Source organism: Ailuropoda melanoleuca, chromosome 15, assembly GCF_002007445.2.
Source record: "Ailuropoda melanoleuca isolate Jingjing chromosome 15, ASM200744v2, whole genome shotgun sequence".
NCBI classification, from domain to species: Eukaryota; Metazoa; Chordata; class Mammalia; order Carnivora; family Ursidae; genus Ailuropoda; species Ailuropoda melanoleuca.
Window position 1 is genome coordinate 48,404,754 of NC_048232.1, and position 23,748 is coordinate 48,428,501.

Sequence of the window (23,748 nt, forward strand, 5' to 3'; positions counted from 1 at the left end):
CCTCATCTGGATGGGGAGCACACCTAGAACCCTGATCTCAATTTTTAATACCATTGTCCAATGAAAGGAACCAAAGCTCCTTGAAGAAATAGCTGAATCTAGAACTGTGATGGGGAATGTGCAAAATATGAGCCAGGAACATTTTGTAGCGCCAGAAATTAAATGCTTAAAATCCAAAATAACGGGTTACTTCACAGGGACCCTGATAGTTCTCCTAACAGCCAAAGATGGAACAATGTGAGCAACTAAATAGAGTATTGTATTATAGCCTAAAGCATAAAACAAATATCCATGAGTCCATACGGAAATAAATGATTAAATAAATACATAAATAAGAGAGTAAAGACACATCTAGCAGAAATCCAAATAATTTATGTAAATTCTTCCTTCTCAAAGAGAATGGCTTGCTTACAAAGAGTAAATTATGCAGAAGTGTTTGTGTGTGCGTGTTTGTGTTTGTTTACAGTGGAGAAACTTGTCAAACATTACCTTAGGTAGGTGACCAACTTAAACATGACCAGTGGTAAAACATGTTAATAGAATGTGCCCTTTATATGATGTGCTGTGGTTCCTCTGCAGAACTCCTAAGCCTTGCTTAACCATAAAAAAACCATCAGACAAATCCTGATTGAGAGACATTCTACAAAATAACTGACCAGTACTCCTCAGGGTCTATGAAAACAAGGAGTTTGAAAAACTGTCACAGCTCAGAAGAACCAAAGAAGACATGACAATTAAATGCAAAATGGTATCCTAGATAAGATCCTCTATCCGAAAAAGGATATTAGGGGAAAACTAATGAAATCTGAAAAAAAGCATAGAGAGTAGCTGATAATAATGGGTCAGTTTGGTTCCTTAGCTATGACAAATGTCATATACTAATGTAAGATGTTAATAAGGCAAACTGGGTTTGGGATATATTGGAACTCTCAACACTATCACTGTAATCTTTCTGTAAGTCTAAAACTCTCCAGAAATAAAAAAAATTAAAATATTAAACAAAAGTTAATATGCAGAAGGAGCAGTGACTGGCAATGCTATAGACAGAATAAGTCGCACCATGGTTGAAATTAATGACAACAGAGAATGGACCAAAAAGCAAATGTCCCCTCCTTAAGGTTACTTCCCCAACCCCATCCTGGAATTAGGTGGCCTTTTGAGGAAAGAGAAAGAGGAATAAGAGAGAATCATATTAATTATAAAAGTCACTACTTTAAACCAGAAGAATCTAATTTACTTTGTTTGGCAAGATTATGATTTCTACTACTAAAGCAATAGGGAAGTCAAAGCTATGTTCAGTACACTTATGGGTGATAATAAAGGCTCATGTTTGATTTTGTGGATAGCCATAAATTTGAAAGTATATACTTTCTACCCAGATATCAAAGGAAAAATTGATGAAGTGTGCAAAATGGAAAATGGAAGGCAATATAGAATCAGAACACTGAACATTACCTCACTGTAGTGATTCAGTAAAGATCTCCCTATTTGTTGGAAGGAAGAACTTAGGTTTAGCAATAGATGTACTGTAGTGAGGTGGTGCAAGTGAAATAAGTTTATTGAAAAAACTCAGAAAAGCAGAATTAAATATACCTAATATAATTTGGGGCAATAATCTGATCTGTGTCATCAAGAATTGAAGATAGTGGGGGGGAGGGGAAGCAGGTTGCAATTTTAAGAAAGGCAAACAAGGTAGAACTCATGAAGAACTGGAACTTGAACGAGATTTAAAAAAAAGGCAGTAATAAGGTTATCTGGAAAAAGGGTATTTTGGTAGCAGGGACAGCCAATGAAAAGACATTAAATCAAAAGTGAGTCTGGCCTGTTCAAAGAACTGCAGCCAAAACACATGTGACTTGAAGAGAGCAAGCAAGAAAAAGGAGTAAGTGATGACTTTAGAGAAATGATGGGGGCTAGATACTGCAGAATTCTGAAGGAAAGCAAGAATTTTAGCTTTTACTTCTAGACAGAAAGCCACTGGAAAGTTTCCTCCATAGGAGTGACATGATTTAACATTTTAACATAGTCATTTATCTTAGAAATGATTTGGTACCATCAAGGAAATATATGAAGAAAATAAAGAAACAACTATGGAGAGTTCCTTGAAAGAAGAGTACATAGAATTAAGCAGTGGATATATTTAACTATATGCATCCTGAAATGTATAATATATAATTTGCATTCAAGGAGACACATTTCTAGGAAATAAGGGAAATAAGTATTTCTATGGATATTACATTGCCCTCCCTATCAGTTTTTCATCCTTCTCTAACTCTGCTATCCCCTTTCTCTAAGTAAACATTTGCATATCATCATTGCAAATAAAGCTACTAAAAATTAGATTCTTGCTTGGAAGGTGTTAGTTACACCATCACATATGAGGATTGTATTAAAGGAAAATGGTGAAAAATATCAAGCATATATTAGGGGTTGAGATTTTGTACCCATGTGAAATGATCACTAAAAATAAATAAAAATCCTCTCATATAACAGGTAGACAGAAGTACACAGTAGATGGATATTTGGGCAGATAGGGAATATATGACTACCCATTCTGAACTATAAAGTTGACATTGGGTTCCAGTTCCTATTTACCTTATAAAGTCCATTCCCAATTGAATTGATAAAATCTTCAGGCAAGACAATTCAAGGCAGAGCATCTCTATAGGCTGTTTCACAATGAAGTCTCATAGAAAGCTTTCCTCTCCCCTTTAATGGCCAGAAGCCCAGAGCTTGCACCACTACACTTGTGAGACCACCTGGTATACCAATAAGCAGGTCAATGAAGAATGAGCTATTCCCAGTAAGCATCCTGTGATCTCTCTCTTCTCACACATTTCTACATGTCAAGAAGATTAGAGGAAAGAGGAAGAATAAATATAACACAGACTTACATAAGCAGCAAGCCATTGGCTTTGTTTTTGCTTTCTTCCTAACTATCCCAGAGTAAAATTGTCTACTATGGAGAATATTGAAGGAGCCATTGAAATTCAAATTCAAGACATAGCTATTAGTGAAAAGAGCTATTAAAAAACACAATGAGGGACGCCTGAGTGGCTCAGTCCATTAAGCATCTGCCTTGGGCTCAGGTCATGATCCCAGGGTCCTGGGATAGGGTCCCGCATTGGGCTCCTTGTTCAGCAGGGAGCCTGCTTCTCCCTCTGCTGGCCACTTCCCCTCCTTGTGCTGCCTCTCTCTCTCTCTCTCTCTGGCAAATAAATAAATAAAATCTTAAAAAAACACACACACACACAATGAAATGATGAAATGTATTCTAATAAAAACATTTATGTAATATACTAAAACCTGTAAAATTGTTTTATATTCCACATTTAATATTTACCACAATACTATGAGTAAGATATAGCTATATCATATTTTAGATGAAGTTCTTGCCACTCTGTGAAGAGATTTGTCTGAAGTTGTCCCCTTACATAAGGCTCCAACTATCATTTATGCTGTAAAATTAAACGTATTTCCATCAGCCTATGTTGCCTTTCCAGTTAATAAGTTTAGCTCAATATTTTAAGTTGTCACCATAAAAACAAGTCCCAACCTCAACATTTTACTGGAATATCTCCCTGAAGTTCCTAAGACAGTCACAGGATTTCCTCGGTACTTTCTCCAAAGAGAACACCACTTTTAATTTATGTTGTTCCTTGCTTCAGTCTTAAGGCTGAACACTGGTAATTGATATAGGAAGCAGTGATCGGGACATAGAGAGCTAGATAAATCTTCTCTTGAAGGTTATGTATATAAAGTTTCAAGGGTTAATATGTATATTTCCCTGTGGATCAATTTTTAACTCACAGAGAAAATGATTTTTTTTTTTAAATAGTGAGTCAAGTCATGACAGGCTAAGCTAATGATGCCTAAGATCAGAGTCCCATTTCACAAATTATTTTCATTTTAAAAAATTCTCAGAGTGCTCGCTTTGGCAGCACAGATACTAAAAAATTCTCAGAGAGCAGGTTTCAAAACAGAAGTAAAACATTAAAATTTAGAGTGGGAATTGAAGGTTAATAAAATACTTGAAAATTCATAATTGTAACAAATCTTCCTTCTAAGAGATGTGAGCCTACAAAGCTGTTAGCATTTTTAATAATAGCCAATGCACTATACAGTCTGACATGTACTTATTGATAAAGTGTTTTATTCCTAAAAAATATTTTAATATCTCATTTTCTCCATTTCTCATAAACACAAAATCGAATAGTAAACTTTTTTTGGACATAAGCCTGCTTAAAAAAAAAAAAAAGATGTGTGTTTTAATATGCCTTTAACCCCAGTGTTACTATTCAAAGTTCCCCATATATATTCAACTTTTTTTAGATATACTCTTTTACTGCGACTTTGAAACGGAAGTTAATTTCTCATCTCTCAAACAATTATATCTACACTATTCAAAATGAAGAAAATAAGGCAAATAGATATAATTGATGCACTAAAAGATCACAGTGCAGTATAGAGGCAATAATATCAATGACATCTATATATACTTTATACATCTTGCCTGCCTGATTCGTATGTTAGAATATAAAAATAAGAGAAGTTGAAAAAAATTAATCCCAGATGGTTTTAATTATTCATTTACTCATGAGTTCAGCATTTATATTTTAAGTAGGAAGTATGTCCAGGTTTCGCTCTAGGAGCTGAAGATATAACAGTCGCTAAGACAAAGTGTCTAATGTATGGTACTTATATCCTAATGAGGAAGATAAGAGATAAATATATAAACAAGTAAATAATATAGTTGCAGATAGAAACTGGATATATAAAGAAATTAAAATAAGGTGAGAGCAAGTGAGGGTACAGAAAATGGTAGGGAAGCTATTCTCAATATTCTCATTGGAGACCTCTCTGATGAGATAGTTGAGAAGAAACCTGAATATTGAGAAAGAGAGAGCTGTGTAAAATTGTGGGTGAAAAGTATTTCACATTAAGTGAATAACTAGTTTAAACAATCTGAGATGAGGAAGAGCTTGTCAAAAAAAGCAAAAAGGGGGGCGCCTGGGTGACACAGCGGTTAAGCGTCTGCCTTCCGCTCAGGGCGTGATCCTGGCGTTATGGGATCGAGCCCCACATCAGGCTCCTCCACTATGAGCCTGCTTCTTCCTCTCCCACTCCCCCTGCTTGTGTTCCCTCTCTCGCTGGCTGTCTCTATCTCTGTCAAATAAATAAATAAAGTCTTTAAAAAAAAAAAAAAAGCAAAAAGGCCATTATGGGTGGAGCATAGTAGGTAGTCAGAGAAGATGAGATTGGAAAGGGAGCCAATGATCAGATTATATAGGACATTGTAGGCCTAAATAAAGAGCTGGAATTTTGCACTAAATATTTAGGAAAAATATTAGATTTTTAAAAGCGAGTGTGTGTGTGTGTGTGTGTGTGTGTGTGTGTGTGTCTACATTAGGTCAAATGAACTGTAGAGAGGAAAGAGTATAAGCAGAGACACCAGTTAGGGGACTACTGTCATATATGAGGTGGGACATGATGGTGGCAGGGTCATAATGGTGACAGTCATGATGGTGGTAATGGTTCGGGAAGTAAAGAGTGAAATGATTCGGGATGTGTTTTATTTTCAAATCTAAGGGATGCCAACAGATGGATACAGATGTAATGAAAAAGAGAAATCAAGATTGAATTCTAGATTTTTAGATTGGTTATCTGGTTGAACAGTGGTGAATGAGCTAGGATAAGAAAAACAGAAAAAGAGTTTTATGAGAAAAGTGAGGGAGAGATCAAAATTGTTGCTTTAGACATGTAAAAATGTTTGAGGTACCAAATCAATAACCAAATGGGGATGTCATGCAGGCAGGAAGACATTCAAGTCTGGAACTCAGTGTAGTGAGTGGAGCTCAAGATCTAATTTAGGAATTGTTTGAACAAAAGAGAAATCAGATTCTTACTTTATGTCTTTTAAACACATACATAAGAGTTGAATATATTCTTAAATATAGAAGTATGAGGTATTTAGAGAGGAAAAATACAACCCCAATTTGGAACTCTCCCGAGTTAAAAAAAAAAAAGTTTTATTAAATTCCAGAACAGTGTGTCAGAGTAAGTGCACATGTGTTTATGTGTTTACTAAATATGGGGGAACTATGTCATTCAAGTATCTCTGGGACACATTCTATTTCTTCTGATGGTGATTGATGCTTTTCTATTTATAATATATTGACATTAATTTATTTTACTATTGTGCTTCCTTATACTTCTTCAAGTATCATTACATTTTGCCACAAATTTTAAAAGATGTTTTATGTTCTTATTTTGTAGACATAAGTTCACTTCTCCACTGAGGGTCAATACCAAAAAAATCTAGCTCCTTTGATACACGTATTTATAATGAAATAATGTGAATATAAATTCAGCAAACCTGTTTGTATAGGAAAAGCTAATAGCTTTTCTCCCAAACATTCCACCTTCTTCCAGTAGATTGAAAAGGTGTTAGAAAGATTACTAAAGATTAAGGGAAGGAAATTTAAGTAGGAGAGATTTTTGACCTGTGGACATGATTGGGTATGACTCCATTCAATCCCAACCAGACATTTCTCTAAAGAGGATAGAATCAAACTCCATCAGAAAAAATCGTGGTTCTGACACCCATATTAAGAAAACCTTATGCACAGATGTTTTTAGAAATTTGAACAAAACATTTGTCAAAATATTTTTTCTCAGAAAATTTCCCAATTTAACTTTAACATGTGTGTAAGGATATTGCTTTATGTATACTCCGATAATTTAAGATATGTGCCATTCTATCACTTAAACCAACATATACAGTATTTTTTAGTCTCATATGAAGACTGTTGTTTATTGGGTAACTGTTACCAGACAATCAATCTTTATTTAGAAAGCTGTTTTTATTCACATCACATCTTAAAGGCTGTGGAATAAAAGGCATAAAAATACCAATGACAGATAAAACAGAGAAAATTACTCTGAACAAACTCTTCTAGAATAGTGTGGTGCATATAAATTATGAAAACACTAAAACTTGATCAAAAAAGAAGGTCTTTAACTTTCATTTAAATGCATGAACAGATGTGGCAGACCTAATGTCAATGGATAAATGGCCCCAAAATGTGGAATATAAGAACAAGATCTCTGAATGTTTTTAAACTCATGCCGGCATGGCTAAATTTCTCCAACAATAAAAGATTCAAAGACCTAGGGTGTGTATAGGGCAGTTTTCTGTCAAAGTTTATAGGACCTTGGCCACCAAAGGCCTTAGCTAGCTCTATGAAAAGGATGATTATCACTTGAAAACTAATTTGATTCTTCTCAGTCACCTGTGCATATGAAAACAAGTTGAGCCTCAGTTCAAAAATGAATACTACGTAAGTCTATTTGGAATTATGCCTCTAATTTATTATTATAAATTTGATTCTTATAGATAAAACACTACAAAAATCTGTAACTCAACTACCTCAACAGTTCCTTTATTTTGATCCAATTGTGTATGCGTGTGTGCACACGCACATGTGTACATGTTGTATTTCTGGTAAAATTTTGAGGTTTGGTCAATCCAGTCAGATGTTTTAAGTATACAAGAAGCTTGAATTCTATGGAAACACATATCATGATGGCATATGTTCTCACAAATATACAAGGGTTATCAGGACAGTCTCCAAAGATTGAAAGATCGTGTTTCTTTTTTTAAAGATTTTTTTGTATTTATTTGACTGGGGTGGAGGGGGAGAGAACAAGCAGGGGGAGCAGCAGTGGGAGACAGAAGGAGGCTCTCTGCTGAGCAGGCAGCCTCACGTGGGGCTTGATCTCATGACCCTGAGATCATGACCTGAGCGGAAGGCAGACCCTTAACTTTTGAACCATCCAGGCACCCTGAAAGATTGTGTTTTAAAAGACAGCGCAGCGGTTAAGCGTCTGCCCTCGGCTCAGGGCATGATCCTGGCGTTGTGGGATCGAGCCCCACATCAGTCTCCTCCGCTGTGAGCCTGCTTCTTCCTCTTCCACTCCCCCTGCTTGTGTTCCCTCTCTCGCTGGCTGTCTCTATCTCTGTCAAATAAATAAATAAAATCTTTAAAAAAAAAAAGACAATTTGCTTTATGAACTAATGAAATGTTAACTGTCATTTCCTCAACCAATAATCTATTTCCAATTTATAGTCTCCAAATACCATAAAGAAGAANCAATTTGCTTTATGAACTAATAAAATGTTAACTGTCATTTCCTCAACCAATAATCTATTTCCAATTTATAGTCTCCAAATACCATAAAGAAGAATACTCTCACATGTATCAAAGTTAATAAAGTCATTTTTAAAGCAATAACAAAATAAAAGACAAGTTGAAGCCTTACAAACTTTAAGAACAGACAATAGTTAAATTGTGTAGGACAACATATTGTGTGTTTAAAGTCGCTGATTATATAATCCTGAATGTGGATAACAACTGAAAATCAGATGGAGCTTTATATCTTACAAGGTACTTTTATTTAAATAATCTCATTTCATTTTATCTGTCATTCTTTGAGGGATTTTTTGTAACCCAAACAAAGCCTATCAATTTGACTGCTATGTATTTACTCTAAATGTTTCCTTTTCTTCCTCTTCATTTCTTTTTATATTAGTTCATGAATTTATGAACCTGAACTACAAATAATCTATGAGTTACCTTCCTGCCCATGGTTTTGTAACATTCCATTTCATGCTCCACACTGATGCCAGAAAGACTTTCTAATATAAAATCTCTGAAAAAGCCCTTTGGTAATCACAATTTTTTTTCCAGCCTCTCTTCCGTCCCATCTGCAGCTTCTAAACACTGTTTCCTTCACTCTAGCTTTAAGGAATAACTTAACAGGTAATAATACAATATGTTATTTCATATCTCCATATTCTTAATCACGCTTTTCTCTTTCATTCCACCTGTATCTACTGACAAGCAATATTGCTCTTCCAAGTCCTAAATAAAGGGTCAAATTTCCACAAAATTTTCCCTTCTCTGCACACAAAACTGACCCACTCTATTTTGGCTATGCCTACTGAATTCTATGTACATTTTTATCATGGTTTTCATGTTTATGTTTTTCTCTCTACCTCCACTAAGTAGCTCCTTGAAAGAGGGACTGGACCATTGTACCTCAAGTTCCAAACACAAAAGAAAAAACCTTCAACATTTATTAAATATAAGAATAACTGACTGAAAATCGGGATTGTTTGAGTTCAAAGACCAGTATTTCTCCTACGTTTTACACATATATATAATGTTTATTGAATACTTACATAATGCCCAACATTTTTAAGCAATTTTTATTTTACTTTCACAATTCCTTATGAGGCTAGCACTACTTTAATGTCCCATCTAACTAACTCTGAGGTGTTAATCATCTAGGATCATACAAATAGTAAGTGACCCAGGATCTAACTTCAGAGACCCTGGATTCAACTGCCATATAAGCTTTTATAACAAAAGTGAATATGGGAAAAGTTATAAATGAATGTCACCAAAACATATATGTAATGGATTTACTCTTTTGAAACCTTAAGTCAAGGAGTTATTGGTGTCAGTTCAGAAACCAACAACATCTCTCCCACCTTTCTCCCATTTCTTATCTTCTTCCATGTTATTGTTCCCTGCCCCCCAAAATCTACATTATACAATGAGATTTGTATAGCATTATAATAGACTCTGTGCAGGGAAAAGTCGGTTTTTAAAAAATGAGTAAATCTTTGTCGGTTTGCAAACTCCCTAACTTAAGCCTGAAACTCTTAAGTTGGCTTGTCTCCCCTGCAAAACCAAGTGTGAAAAGGTACAGTGCCAAAAGGTAGATTCTTTTTAGTGTAAGAAGAGAAGTTTTAAAAATAATGGTTTTTCCTCTCTTTGCTCATCTTAATACTGAGAGGTTTCTTTTTCTTAATTCTGTGTTGTAACTTGTTTATGTATGTAGAATTTCTGGGAACAAGTATTTGGGGGCTAAAAAAAAAAAGTCTGCCTTGTTATTTTCTTCTAACTCCCAAGGAAAAATTAATAAGAACCAGAGGTAAGCATATGAAAGTATATCTACAGAAACACCTTCCTGAATTAAAAATAAAGGAAAAAGGCAGGCAAACAAAGGAAAAACTACAAAACTAACTCCAGGAACCTGATGCCTGGTCTAGAGAAGGATGGCAAGAGCATTTACGTCTGACCAGAAGAGAATTACACTGCACCTTGAAATATCAAGGGCACATGGCACTTGCATGTTTTAAGAGAAAGCTTTTTATAAAGGCCAACATATTCATTTATATGAATGCTTGAGATTTTGTGTGGGATTCAGAAAGGCTACTTCCTGGAGAAAAACAGTTAACGTAAAATACACTAAATCTTCCTTGTCAAAGTTTATTCCTTCTATTTATTTCTTCTTTGTTTCTTGCCATTAATATCGAACTCTCAATCTATCAAGAAAATTTTCACCATTATTTGCCATCTGGGTCCAGTGGACCTGTTAAAAATATTTTTTTGTCATTTAATAAATAAATCACTGAGGTAAGGGTAAAGAGAGAGTGGAAAACAGCTATGTCAAATTTTAAAATAAATTTAAACATTACAAACCTTTTTTGTGACAAGTAAATTTTGGCACATAAACATCATAAAAGATGAAAAATATGTCACACCTCCTTTTAGCAAAATAGAATAATAGTCCAGGTTCTTGCTGCAAAGCATTGCCCAATGAGGTCTTCCCTATTTAATGACTAGCTAAATGGAATTACCATATTTCCCTTTGTTCTTGGAAATATATTGCTCACTTACAGATTCTAGAAAATTCATCTAGATACTGTCATCTGAAGACTCATCGTCTCATTGTCTGAGATTCCACTTACATGATCCATTTCATATCCATGATCCGTTTCACCATCATTAGAGTACTGGTATCTGTCCCTTTGGATTTATCTTCTGATTCATCTAATAATTGTTAAACATCTTTCTCTGTCAATTTTCTCCTCTATGCCATTAAAAACAGAAAATGAAAAATTCTGAATTCTCAATTATGTTCAATAAAAGCTAAAAGCAGACTATAGAGATGGTATCTCCAGCCTTCTCTTACACCTTATTGAAAGATGATGTGATATTTTAGGAAACAGATTAGTAAAAGTGAGAGATAATAATTCTATCCTTCTAACAGAACCACAGCATAGGTAAACTTTTCCTTAAAGGGCTATTGTAAATATTTTAGACTTAGGAGTTATATGGTCTCTACTGCAACTACTCAGTTCTGCCATGGAAGCAAAAGGAGCCATGAACAATACATAAATGTAGTTGTGTTCCAAAACAAGTATATTTACAAAAAGAGGCAATGACCTCAATTTTGCCCCTGGTTTTTATGCCTTTGTGAGACTAGATGATTTCATCATTCTTCTGTTTTTTTATTATTTTTGCCTTTTAAAAATAATTGATAATTATTGATGAAACAGTTCTCCTAATGATGAAATAGAAAATTTTTTCAAGATATAGAAAAAGCAAGATCACCAGGATGCTATAATGTAGCTTAGATTTAAAGATATGTCCAGTGAATCCATAAGATAGAATGAACTTCATTCTATTTTAAAATAACTAAATTTTTACTTTTTTCTTTGAGGAGTCCTCAGAAAATACATAAGTTATGAAATACCAATTTTACTAGTAGTTGGTGATACACAAACAAAATTTAATTCTAAAATGTGGTGTAGTAGATCCTGATGATATATTAGGTATTATGGACCTTTTATGTACATGTCATTGTGCTAAAAGCCATGATGGTACACTTATCTGTATTTGTATTTTTTCATAAAATACAAGATCAAGGCACCTGGAACAAGTAAGAACCACACAAGTCAAGAAATGAGAAAAAATGTTTGAGGGCTATGTTAAGGATTTACTCACAGTTCACTAAAATTTAATAGCAGTGGGGACTGGCTAAAAAAAAAATGAGTGGCAAAAGTAGATGTTGATGTTAATAAAGAGTGAAAATTGGTAAAGTTGGGGTAAGATAATGTAAGAATGATGTTTTAGGAAATATTTAAAAAGTGAGGCTAGAAGGTAACTAATAATCTCTAACAATGGGGACAAATCAAGGGTCAAAAATTCCTTTGAAAATTGAAAATCGAAAAGCAGTTTCAGATAAATGAAGGAAAAGAAGAGGTAATATAATATGAAGTTAAGTCCAGAAAGGAAAACTAGGGTTACTTTAATAAAAAAATAAATAAATGTAATTAATCTGCGAAATATTTGGAGATACCCTCACATTATTGCCTAATTTTGCTCTTACGTTTACATTTACCAAGATTTTCACAAGAAAATTAATCTCTCACTTGGTGGCAATTGCCAGATGCCCATCTGTGGAACACAAGAAGTAAAAGCATCCCACCCACCAATTTAACAGCTTGACTTAAGAAAATATGAGACAGCTCTAGATGGGAGAAGACAAACAAAAACAAACCTAATGGACATTCCTCAAATTAGAAAAAAATTATGTTCAATTAATTACATGAAAACTTCTTTATAGCTTGAACGCAAAGAACTATGGAAAAAGAAAACAAGAAACATTGAAAGAAACTTAATTTTGGGGAAAAAAAAGAAACTTAATTTTGCACTGAAGAATTTAAAACCAATTTGGTGAAAACCTATAGTACTTTTTAGTAGTAAGAAGAATATGAAGAATATGAATATGATTCTATGAATATAGAATATGAAGATTTGATTCTTAAAACTCTCTCAAAATACATTTCTGAATTAAGTTTATGATCTCTCTGTGGAATTCATGGATTGCTAATTTGAAAAATGCTCCCTTTGAAGCTAAAGCTTCAAAAATTTTAAAAATTAAAAAATTAGAGTACATCATGTAAAAGTGTAGAGCTTCATTTTATTAATAATAAATAATATCCATATTTTAGCACCTTATGGATAAGCAGAGTGCTTAAGCTGTATTATATGTCTTTGGTCATTGGTAAATGCTACATTGGCAGTAAGAATTTGATGTAATACATATTAATGCCAACTCCAAAGTGGTTTTACAAAATGCATTATAGGAAGTAGTCATTACTGATGGTTTTTCAATACAAAAGTAAATATTGGAGACATTGGGTAACAGAGAGAAGATTAGGAGTCAGAAGTTCTGATGTCCTAATTCTGCCACCAATTGGTTGGACAATTCATTTAACATCTCTGGACTTTGTTTCTTTATCAGACCTGAACTTACTATTTTAGTTTCCTCCTTTTTCTATTTGACTGGTTAAGTAAAAAATGCCATGGTTTTTTCTCAGTGAGTCCTATGTTCAGCTGTTCCTGGTTTACTCTGCCTGATGTGTATTAGCAACTGAAAGGCTGGTGATGGGTAGTAAGGAGGGCACGTATTGCATGGTGCACTGGGTGTTATACGCAACTAATGAATCATCGAACTTGACATCAAAAACCAGAGATGCACTGTATGGTGAATGACATAATATAATAAAAATGTTATTATTTAAAAAAAAAAGAAAAGAAAGGCATGTTTTACTAACCAGGACAGGTCCAACCAGCAGTTTCCATGTCATGATANCACTGTATGGTGAATGACATAATATAATAAAAATGTTATTATTTAAAAAAAAAAGAAAAGAAAGGCATGTTTTACTAACCAGGACAGGTCCAACCAGCAGTTTCCATGTCATGATAGAAACCTTGAGGATCAGGGGGCCTGGGTGGCTCAGTTGGTTAAGCGTCTGCCCTCAGCTCAGGTCATGATCCCAGGGCCCTGGGATCAGCCCTAAATCAGGCTCCCTGCTTAGCAGGGAGTCTTCCTCTCCCTCTGCTCCTCCCCTCAGCTTGTGCTCTCTCTCTTTGCTCTCTCAAATAGATAAATAAAATCTTTAAAAAAAAAAAAAAGAAACATTGAGGGTTATATTTCTAAAAAGTGTTGTGTTTGGCAAAACTAGAATTAGCAAGGTCGAGCTCTCCTAAAGTACATGGGTTAGCAGGGAGGAAAATGAATCAATATTATAAAAACTAACATAATAGAAGTTCCAGAAGGCATTTGTGTCCAAAAGAAACCTGAGTTGTCGGCATTATAAACTTACTCTAGTAGATGAGCTTTCTTCAGAATTATCTTCATTTTCAAGCAACACTGCTGCAGCAAACATCCTTCCTGATCTGCTAAGATAAATCTTTACCATAGTTAAGTCTTTAATTAGAGAAATTACATGTCTTTAAAAATATTTTTATTAGATTAAGATTGAATGTCTTCAAACTTATGTACATCATTGTTTTATTTTCAAATTTTTCAGCTATGTAACTCTTCCAGATTAAAAGAGACTACATAGACATGACAAGTAAATGCAACATGTAACCCTGGATTGGCTCCAGGAGAAAAAAAATGCTAGAAATGACATTATTAAGACATTTGGCAATATTTTAATATGGATCCTATATTAGACAATAGTATTAGTCAATTTTTAAACTACTCAAAATCCTAAATTGGATCGGTGTATTCTGGTGATATAAGAGAATGTTCTTATGGCTACATAAGAGGTTATAGGATACGATATCTGTAATCTACTATCCAATAGATTAGGAAAAACAACAATTCAGATTAGTTTGTGATAAGGAAATTCCGGGGGGGTGGGAGAGAAACAGGGGCAGGAGGGAGAGAGGGAGAAAGAGTGCAGAAGTGGCAAAATGTTAAGTAAATCTGAGTGAAGAGGAGATAATATAGAAGTTATTTGTAATATTCTTATAATTCTTCTGTAAATTTGAAATTTCTTTAAAATAAGGGTTTTTAAAAGTCTCTGTTAATTCTTGCCACATCCATATTGTCCAATCAGAAATTATTTTCTGTGTTCAAGTTTACATTTTTCTGGGCCCCTCCTTTTGTCCATATATAAGGTTAACATACACCATGTACACTCACACAGGGACAGTCCAGCAACAATTTTATATATATATATATATATAATAGATATATATATATTTAAGAAATAGCTTATAACCTACAAGGGAGTGTCATAAATACTTTTTAAATGTTTTTTAAAACATATTTCTATACATACAAATATATGGGAATAATTCCAGAGAGTCTCTGGAGCCCTTCTATAGATCAAACTGGTTCTGAACAATTGCTATATAGAAAGATCAACTGTTTAAAAAAGACTATATTATGCTAAGTACTAAAATTTTTATTAGTATACTACACTACTTACTAACTATAGTTAGCTCAGGATTACAGTGTCTCTCTCTTTAAAAGATGATAAGCCAGCATTGTCATAAATGCCAAAATTCACTAAGTCACCTTGATTTCACAGTTTAGTAGGGCAGATTAAAATCGTAAATTTATTTTAGATATTGCAATTTTAGCATGACACCCTTATCTAATATCAAACTGTGGCACCTCAGAATCTCATGCAAGGCATGATAAATAGTTTTTAAATGCAAATCCTGAAAAATGGATTTCAGCAGAGAATGAATTTGAAACTTCAAGCTGGCCATGCCTGGGAGGACATGTGAGTGTTTACTGCTGAGTTATGACACACATACATTTTTCTCAACAAACTATTGACAAGAAGGCATAATACTACATAACTTATTTCTGACATAAATCATGGTCCAATGAAAGTAAGAAGACCATATGGCCAAATGTTGCCTCCCTCTCTGATTTACGATTCATTTATTTTTTAAATACCTGGATAAGTAATTAAAAACAAGTAAAATGTTGATGAATAAAGTAAAAGTGAATTTCATAGGGGTCAGATCGTTACAGAAATTAAAATTTTCAACTACAAATAAACATCTACAAATAACACCTTCAGATATTAGGCAAGATAATTACAACACACAGCTGATATTCATTAGATGAATAATTTTCCTAACTCTAAAGGTGCTTCAATATGCCCTGGGTAGTAGAGCACATTGTTTTGTAATAAGAAAACCCTCAGTCACCCAGTTAAGGATCTAACATTTGAATTTTGCAGACCAAAAATAAGAATTTACTTAACCCTTAACTTGAAGAAACCTGTTTTCTCAGATTCTTCAATTCATGGAAATTTAGTTTTAAAAGAAACATCCAGAAAACATGAGTCCCACTGTTTTTACAAATGTGAATTCACTTTTTTGCCCAAAGTCACCTGATAAATTAGTGGCAGAAATAAGACAGAAACTGAAGTCTTTTGGTTCCCAGGCCCATCCCTGATGCACTGTTAATCTCACTTTCCCATTTCATGTGAACACAAAAAATGTGTAACTGTTAAAATGGTAGTTGTTTTATGGATTTTCAGTCTTTAGTAATAACAATTAGATAGCAATTTAAAACGTATTCCTCTTTGAAAGAGCAGATCTCTCGGTGCGTATATTACAATTGAATGGGAAGAAAATAATCAGACAAAATTTCACAGTGAATTCCTTATACTTACCTTAATTTGTACACTAAATATTTTAAGCCTATATGATGTATTGAAGATCACTTATTTATGAAGAATTAATCCCCATTACTTGCTTTGTATTGAAAAAAAATGGTTTAGATAATTGAGAGTATTTTATTTCATTTTTATACCAAAGGCTTAAATATCTTCAACCCCATTAATGGCAATAGAACTAAGGAGTTCCTTCTAACTTCTTTTTGTGGCACAGCATTGATTTAACATAAAGACTTTCAGTACATTTCAATAAGAAGTAAGGCAATCTAGTTAAATGAAACAAGTGGAAAAGAGATAACAAGGTGACATAAACATCAAAGCAAATTTTCAACGTCATGATAGTGTTCCTATTCTAAGAGTAAATATGATAAAATACTGACAGGAAATCTAAACCTAGCAATGGTCCTGATTATTTGAATTTCAGTTAATATGATGATCTGCTTGTATATATTTTTAAGTAATTTTTATTGATGACCCTTCTTCATTAAATAAATTGAGGATTTCAGTTGCAACTTTCACAATATAAGGAGGATTTAAGGAGCAGAGAAACAGCCTCTTATTCTCTTCTGTCAAAATCAAATATGCAAAGGTTCTCATGATAATTTCACCAGAACAAATTATATGGGAGTCAATCACCATGAAAAACACTTGTCCACTATCAATTCCTTGCTACTCAAAGTGGTCTGTGAACCAACAGCATCAAAGTATTTTAGAAATGCAGAAACCCAGGCCCTACCTAAGACCCACGGAACCATAATCTGCATTTTAAAAGAATCTTGAAATGTTTTATATGCACATCCAGGTTTGGGAAGCATTGCTTTAAATTAGATTTGCAGAAGGTGTGAGAGAGAAGGAGTGAGTGGAAGCAATTCTATTTACATCTGTATTTTCTTCCCTAACTAAACATACCACGATAGTATGTATACAATATTATATACTATTTATTAGATACTTTGTGGAGACTTTTATATTCATTGTCATGTTTAAATCTCACAACAATCCTATGTGATAAGAATTGTCACTGCAATAAGAAAACAGATTTACAAAAGTTAAGTAGACAGGGCAAGTTCACAGATAATAACTGGTAGGAGGCAGTCTGACTCAAGAGCTTGTGCACTTAATCATTATATTTTATGGCTTAGCATAAATGATACCAATTTTTGAATGGAGAACATATAAATTATACAAAGTCTGCAGTGAAAAACAATTCTGCCCTATATATTTTTAAAAAATGATCATTATGAATCTTAAATAGTCTAGGCTTTCAAAATCCTTTATATCTGCCAATTTGTGATTTTTAAGATGATACATAATCAGAAAATTTGGATGGGGGCCACCTGGGTGGCTCATTTGGTTAAACGTCTGCCTTCGGCTCAGTTCATGATCCCAGGGTCCTGGGATTGAGTCCCATGTGGGTCCAGCTCCCTGCTCAGGGGGAGTCGCTTCTCCCTCTTCCTCTACTCCTACCCCCGCTCAAGCTCTCCCTCTCACGCTCTCTCTCTCTCTCTCAAATAAATAAATAAGATCTTAAAAAAAAAAAAAAGAAAATTTGGATGGGTACAACTACTGGTTAATTACTCATAAACCAAATAAGTTTAACTGGTACTTAACCCTCTGCTCGTAAAAATATGGAGGGTGATAAGAAGGAATTCTAAAACTATTTAAGAGTGTTCTGATAATCATAAATATTAGAAAATACTTATTTGTATCTTCCTGAAAAGATAGTATGTTTATATTTTCCTTTATTCTGGAAAAAATCTATAGAATCAGAGAGGTACGTATTTTTTACATTTTTCTTTCTTGAGTTACAACTGTTTTTTGATAAATTATAAAAAAAACAAGGGGCTACCCTATTTCAGTGGTGGTGGCAGGGACCAAAAAACTAGCAAAAAGTGAAGTAAATGCTGTAGTGTTTTTATTATAATATATTCTAGTCCATAACTGATATGATTAAAAGAGCTGACATTTACTGAATGCTTGCTTACATGTAAGGTGCTGTCACATGAGGATTTTTTACAATATCATTTAATCTTAACCATGAAATAGAGAATAGCTTTATTCAGATGAAGAAATACAGAACTGCTAAATGTTGGATCTAGGATTTAAACTCAGGTAAGACAGGATCTAGTCTCACATTCATGCTGCATAATTTTAGGAAAAGCTTCCTTTATTCCCCAGTATATTTAACATATTCCACATTCCCTCCCTCTTAGAGAATGTACATATAAATTTCTCTTTGCATTATTTTAGAGAGGTATATGATGATCTACTTATGATCACACTGACTTAATGGACTTATAAATGAGATAAACGCCTTAGGTTCATGGGATCATTATATGTGAATTATGTCTTTAGTGCCTAGTTCTTCATGTAAAAAAAAAAAAAAGCAACTTAAAACACTGAAAGATAAACTATATTGTAATTTGTTTCCTTGCACCATCTAGTGGATTTAAGCGACAAGTGCGGCAGTCCTATAAATGATTACAAGTCAATTATATAAGTCAAATTTTCAAACGTATCCGGAGAAATGTTCCTGAAATCGTATTTTGGATCATACCACAAATGTGCACAACATTATTTGTCATTTTCATGAGGGAATCAGTTAAGCATGTGTGCTGAATTCATCAGCGAATGTTTAAGCCCACAAATAAAACAACATAAAATAGCATCCTTGGAATTCTTTTACGGTAGAGATAATGAAAGCTCCGTTTAGTTCTTCCCCACCGCATTCATAAACTCCGAGGATTCCCAGGAAGCTGCGCAGAGGGAGAAGCACCGGGAGTCTGCGCGGAGCCAGTGCGCAGGCGGGCTGAGGAGCGGAAGTTGGGAGGCGGGGTTAAGCCCGGACCTGGGAGCGGAAGAGGCCGGGGGTGCTGGCTGAGGTGTGGAGGCCGTTTGGCGGCTAGTCCTGGGCCAGCCCGAGCTCAAAGCCCCAGACCCCGGGAGACGCCAGAAGAAACTGAAGGACTTGGGTTTCCGGAGCAGTCGCCGCTGGCTGCTGCTGCTGTTCTGCCTGTGCACCGCGGACGCCTCCGCCCCCGCCGTCTGAGGACGCGGCCCTGACAGGCCTCTAGGCCTAGGCGCGGCCCGAGGAGCCCGACGTGTTGCTGCCGGTGCTGCTGTGAGTAATACGAGCGCCCTCTCCACAGTCGTTTACAGATTAAAATGGAGGAAATTTCGTTGGCTAACCTGGATACTAACAAGCTAGAGGCCATCGCTCAGGAGATATACGTAGACCTAATAGAGGATTCTTGTTTGGGCTTCTGCTTTGAGGTGCACCGGGCAGTCAAGTGTGGCTACTTCTACCTGGAGTTCGCAGAAACTGGTAGCGTGAAGGATTTTGGCATTCAGCCAGTGGAAGATAAAGGAGCATGCCGCCTCCCGCTTTGCTCCCTTCCTGGAGAATCTGGGAATGGGCCTGATCAGCAGCTGCAACGCTCACCCCCGGAATTCCAGTAGCTGCAACGTGAGAGATCAGAGAGTGACCAGGACAGTAACATAGACCGGTCCTGTGGTTTGGAGAAGTTAGGTATCTAAGTAGAAAAAGAAAAGAAAAAAAAAGAAAAGAAAAAAGAAAAAAATCAGACAAAAGTCCCAATTCCCATTGAACATCCTAGCCTTTAAAAACCCAAAGTGGAGAATTTAGGAATTCGGATCCTTTTATAAGTATATTATCTGGAAACAGCTTTGAAACCCTGGGCAGGAGGAGCTGTGCATCCTGCGCAGGGTACCAGGCAGGTTGATCTCTACACCAGGAAGTGCACAAGATCCCTGTACTGTCCCCAGTGCACAGGTGAGCAGCGCTGTGCCCAGCGTATAAATCCTTTGGTTCCTCAGCCTTTCTGTCCGCCTGATGTCAAGGGCTTTCTGGATAACTGACAGTTTGGACATAGCTGATGGTCAGGCCTTAATCATTGGGCCTCAGTGGGACTGCTCCTCTGATCTCTGAGCCTCTGATTTGGATTCCTCCAAGACAAATGAAAGTCAGGTATGAGATCTGGATATTAACAGTTCCAGTTTGGGAAAACCAAGAAAAAGAATTACAACTGAATCTGGTAGGGGAAGCTCTGTGATCTTGGCTCCAACAAGAAGAAAAAGTCAAAGCTACCAGTTTCCCAAAGGTCCAGCATTTACAGTGACTTGAATGGACTTAGGACAAGGGCTAACCTTTTGCTGAACAGAGCCCTTTGTCTTGCACCCCACCCAGTGGCATAGGCTTATTAAATGAACAACTTGGTTATCCAGGCAGGCTGAGGATTTAGTAATGATCCCTTGAGGATGTAGCAGGGGCCTCTGCAACTATGCACGATCTCTTAAACTGCAAGATTCATATCTGGATATATTATGCTGTGAACAACAGTTTGGTGGGGCTGTCATTTTCTTACTCTGAGTTACTAGTTACCTAGCCAGTCCATGTGTCTGACTTGGTCATTATGCCAGGTCACTACCTGCCTCCTATCCCAGGGGCAGGCCTGAATTATAGAAGAGCGTAATGGCTGTGCAGGAGACTGTGATTTGAAAGCTGAGCCCAGAGGGGACCTCTTTCAACTGTCCTCGATGTTAATGGGTTAGTACTAGGAGCCAAGGAGCAAGATTGGGTCGTCTCTCATCTGACTGCAGTATCCTGTTGAACGTCCCTGTTCTTGGATTGGGCAGTCAAAGCTCTGTTATGGTGAACATCTAGACCGTAACCACCTCTGCCCCTCAGGAGGGGCAGCCCCTTCCATTCAGTCCCTTTTGGACGTTCTTGACAACAAGAGCTGTCTTTTTGTTGTCAGAAGTCAGGGAATGGGATAGGCAAGGATGGGAAATGTGAGCCACATATCAAAACTACCCTCCACTTTACTCCCTGATTGAGGGTTTATGAAGTGTAGAGGGGTGAGAACCCCAAAGTGAGCGGGAACGGTGCTGCTTTATTTGAAATGTTTTCTTACCTCATTCTGTGCCCCAGTAAGGGGCCCAGCCTCATCTGTCTGGCTTGGCCCCATGTTCCTACTGTCCCCTGCTCCACTGCCTATCTGGTGCAGCTCACGACCCCAGGTGCTGCCTGCTACCCTGCTTTCACACTGACCCGTTTCAATTCATCTCTCTTGATGCTCCTGCGTAAGCCTGCCCAGTTTCCCTTTTCTTGGCTTCTTTTAAAGTTTTCTTTTTCTTGGGGTTTTTTTTTTCTTCTTCTTTTAGGAGATCCAGAGAAGAATCTTTATGGTGGGTTCCTTGTTTGGGATTAAGATGGGGAGAGAACGTAATTTTGTGTATGAAAGGCAGTGTCATGCCTAAGCATTTTCCTATAAGACTGCCTTGCTAGATGCCTTCCTGCTATGTCTTACTTTATAAGGAGTTACATCTTCCCACCTCCACTTGGATACTGCCTCTTAGGACCTAAGCAGAAGACCAGTAAAGGCTGACTGACACACAAAGGGATGGAGTGGGTCCTGATCTATTTTCTCTAACCTTTGCTGTGCATGTATCCTTCCTTATCCCAGAAGGAACTGTTTGGACTGTATGGGCTGATTTGTGGTACATATAGACATTAAGGGAACCATAGTGATAGGGCTATTATTGCATTCTCCCCCTAGAATTGTCCTGGTCATGGTTGAGGTATAGTTACAGATTGGGCTTAAAGAATTGTGCTAACTTTTTAGAAAGTTAAAGCTTGGTAAAAGCTAAAACAATACTGGGTTATCTGCCCTTGACTTTATAGACATCTCCTTCTAAGGGGATGCAAAGGGAAAGGAGGGTCTAAGTGAAACTCTGGCCTACTTCCAAATAATATCTGGAAAACAGGCTGAAGGTAAGGTCATGGTCCACTCTTCCTTCAGAGAGGGAGCTCTGATTATGACATTATTGTTTCCTTTCTGGTCATTCTCTTGGTTATAGGAGGAAGAAGTGGAAAGTAATTTTGAATAATCGTTGGTTCATATTACCTCCCTCTTGGTTATTGTTTTTGTTTTTTGCCCTCCCATTATTAGGGCAATAGCCCTAGGCCTGTCCTGGATGGGTATGAGGTGGGCTAGGTCCAACAGGTGCCCTGAGGGGACAAACTCCTTTTTTTTTCTGGGGAGTGAATGCTCCCTGCCATATAGTTGACAGTGGTTAGGAACTCTCCCTTTCCCTACCTATCTTCCCTCTAACAGCAGAATTCCTATCCTTCCCTCCTTCCTCAATTAAGTATATTGATCACCCTGTAATTCTATTATGTATCTGAGTGTGTGTGTGTGTATGGGGGGAAGGGGTTCTTTACAAATTTTTGTGGTTTGTGGCTTTTTCTTCCATACATTAGTTCCCACCACCGCATGTCCAGGGGCCATTGCCTGGCATTATCGCATGCTGGGATCATTGGGGAAGTGTAGTGAAGCTCACCACTGTCCTTTGTTTTGGAGATTATTATTTTTGCATAAGTGGTCCATCCTATACAGATTGCTAACTAACTGTGTATTCCCCTTGCCCCTATGGCTGCTGGTGTAAATAAACTGCATCTCCCCATTGGTAAACAGTACTAATAAAATTTTAAAAAATGACTTTACTTAGACTCTGTATGTTCATCTTTTGAGATTGTACATGTTTTTCAGGTATTGACATAGTAAAATAAACGTTGAATTGCTGTTTAACCCTAGTCACTTTCTCCTGAATGGGAGTTTTATCAAAGTAGGGGAACTTTGCCCAACTTTATTTCTCCATCTAGTCCTACAAATTCAGCTTTCTGCAAGATCCAGTGAAAAATAAACTAGGTGGTAAAATATAATCCAAGCCTGTCACTAAATCCAGTGTGAAAGCTACTTCTGTTTAGGTGGAACTCAAGATACTTTAATGTATACGTTTTGCCACTTTTTCAGGCTAATACACTTGCTCTCAAAAGACAAATGATTAAAAAAAAAAAGCAGAAAATGAGTCGACCTTTCTAAAGGTAATTTTTTCCCCAATAGTTTTCATTTTTCTTTTACCCCCACTCTAGATCTTTCAGTTTGTCTTAGAGTAATTCTGAGAATTTTTATTCCTTTGGATTTCTAATCCAGAGCTGGAGCACTTCCCTTAGAAATTGTACGTGTTGCTTAGTCCTGTTCAAAATCACTTATTTGCTAAATGTTCTAAATGTTCATTGAAGAAATAGTCCCAAATTGGAAGTAATATTTCGATGAATAAAAATTATCATAGAAATGGGACCAGCAGAAAAACCATCTCAGTACAATACCTCAGGGATGTTACAGACCTGTACCATGGTATTGGGTCACCTAACATTTAAATGCCACTGCAGCAAATACTTTTGTGTGGCATTTTGTATGTTTAGATTTTAATTAATGTATTTGGTGTAGTTTTCTGAAATGGGATATTTGCAAGATCTCAATGCTATACTGGATCCATTTGAATGCAGGACTTTTAAGACTTCA

The 23,748-nt window shown here is 36.1% G+C and overlaps 1 protein-coding gene across 1 annotated transcript; it reads left to right on the plus strand.

Annotated features, from left to right (window-relative positions):
- Positions 1-19,184: 19,184 nt before the first annotated feature.
- Positions 19,185-22,886, plus strand: ATXN7L3B (ataxin 7 like 3B). Its single transcript, XM_011235174.3, has one exon. It carries the CDS (start codon positions 19,526-19,528, stop codon positions 19,817-19,819), a length of 294 nt encoding a protein of 97 aa, XP_011233476.1. The 5' UTR covers positions 19,185-19,525; the 3' UTR covers positions 19,820-22,886.
- Positions 22,887-23,748: the final 862 nt, after the last annotated feature.

Bases quoted from the DNA above. Each gene is read 5' to 3' on its own strand.
- ATXN7L3B (XM_011235174.3), top strand. From the start codon at position 19,526: ATGGAGGAAATTTCGTTGGCTAACCTGGATACTAACAAGCTAGAGGCC.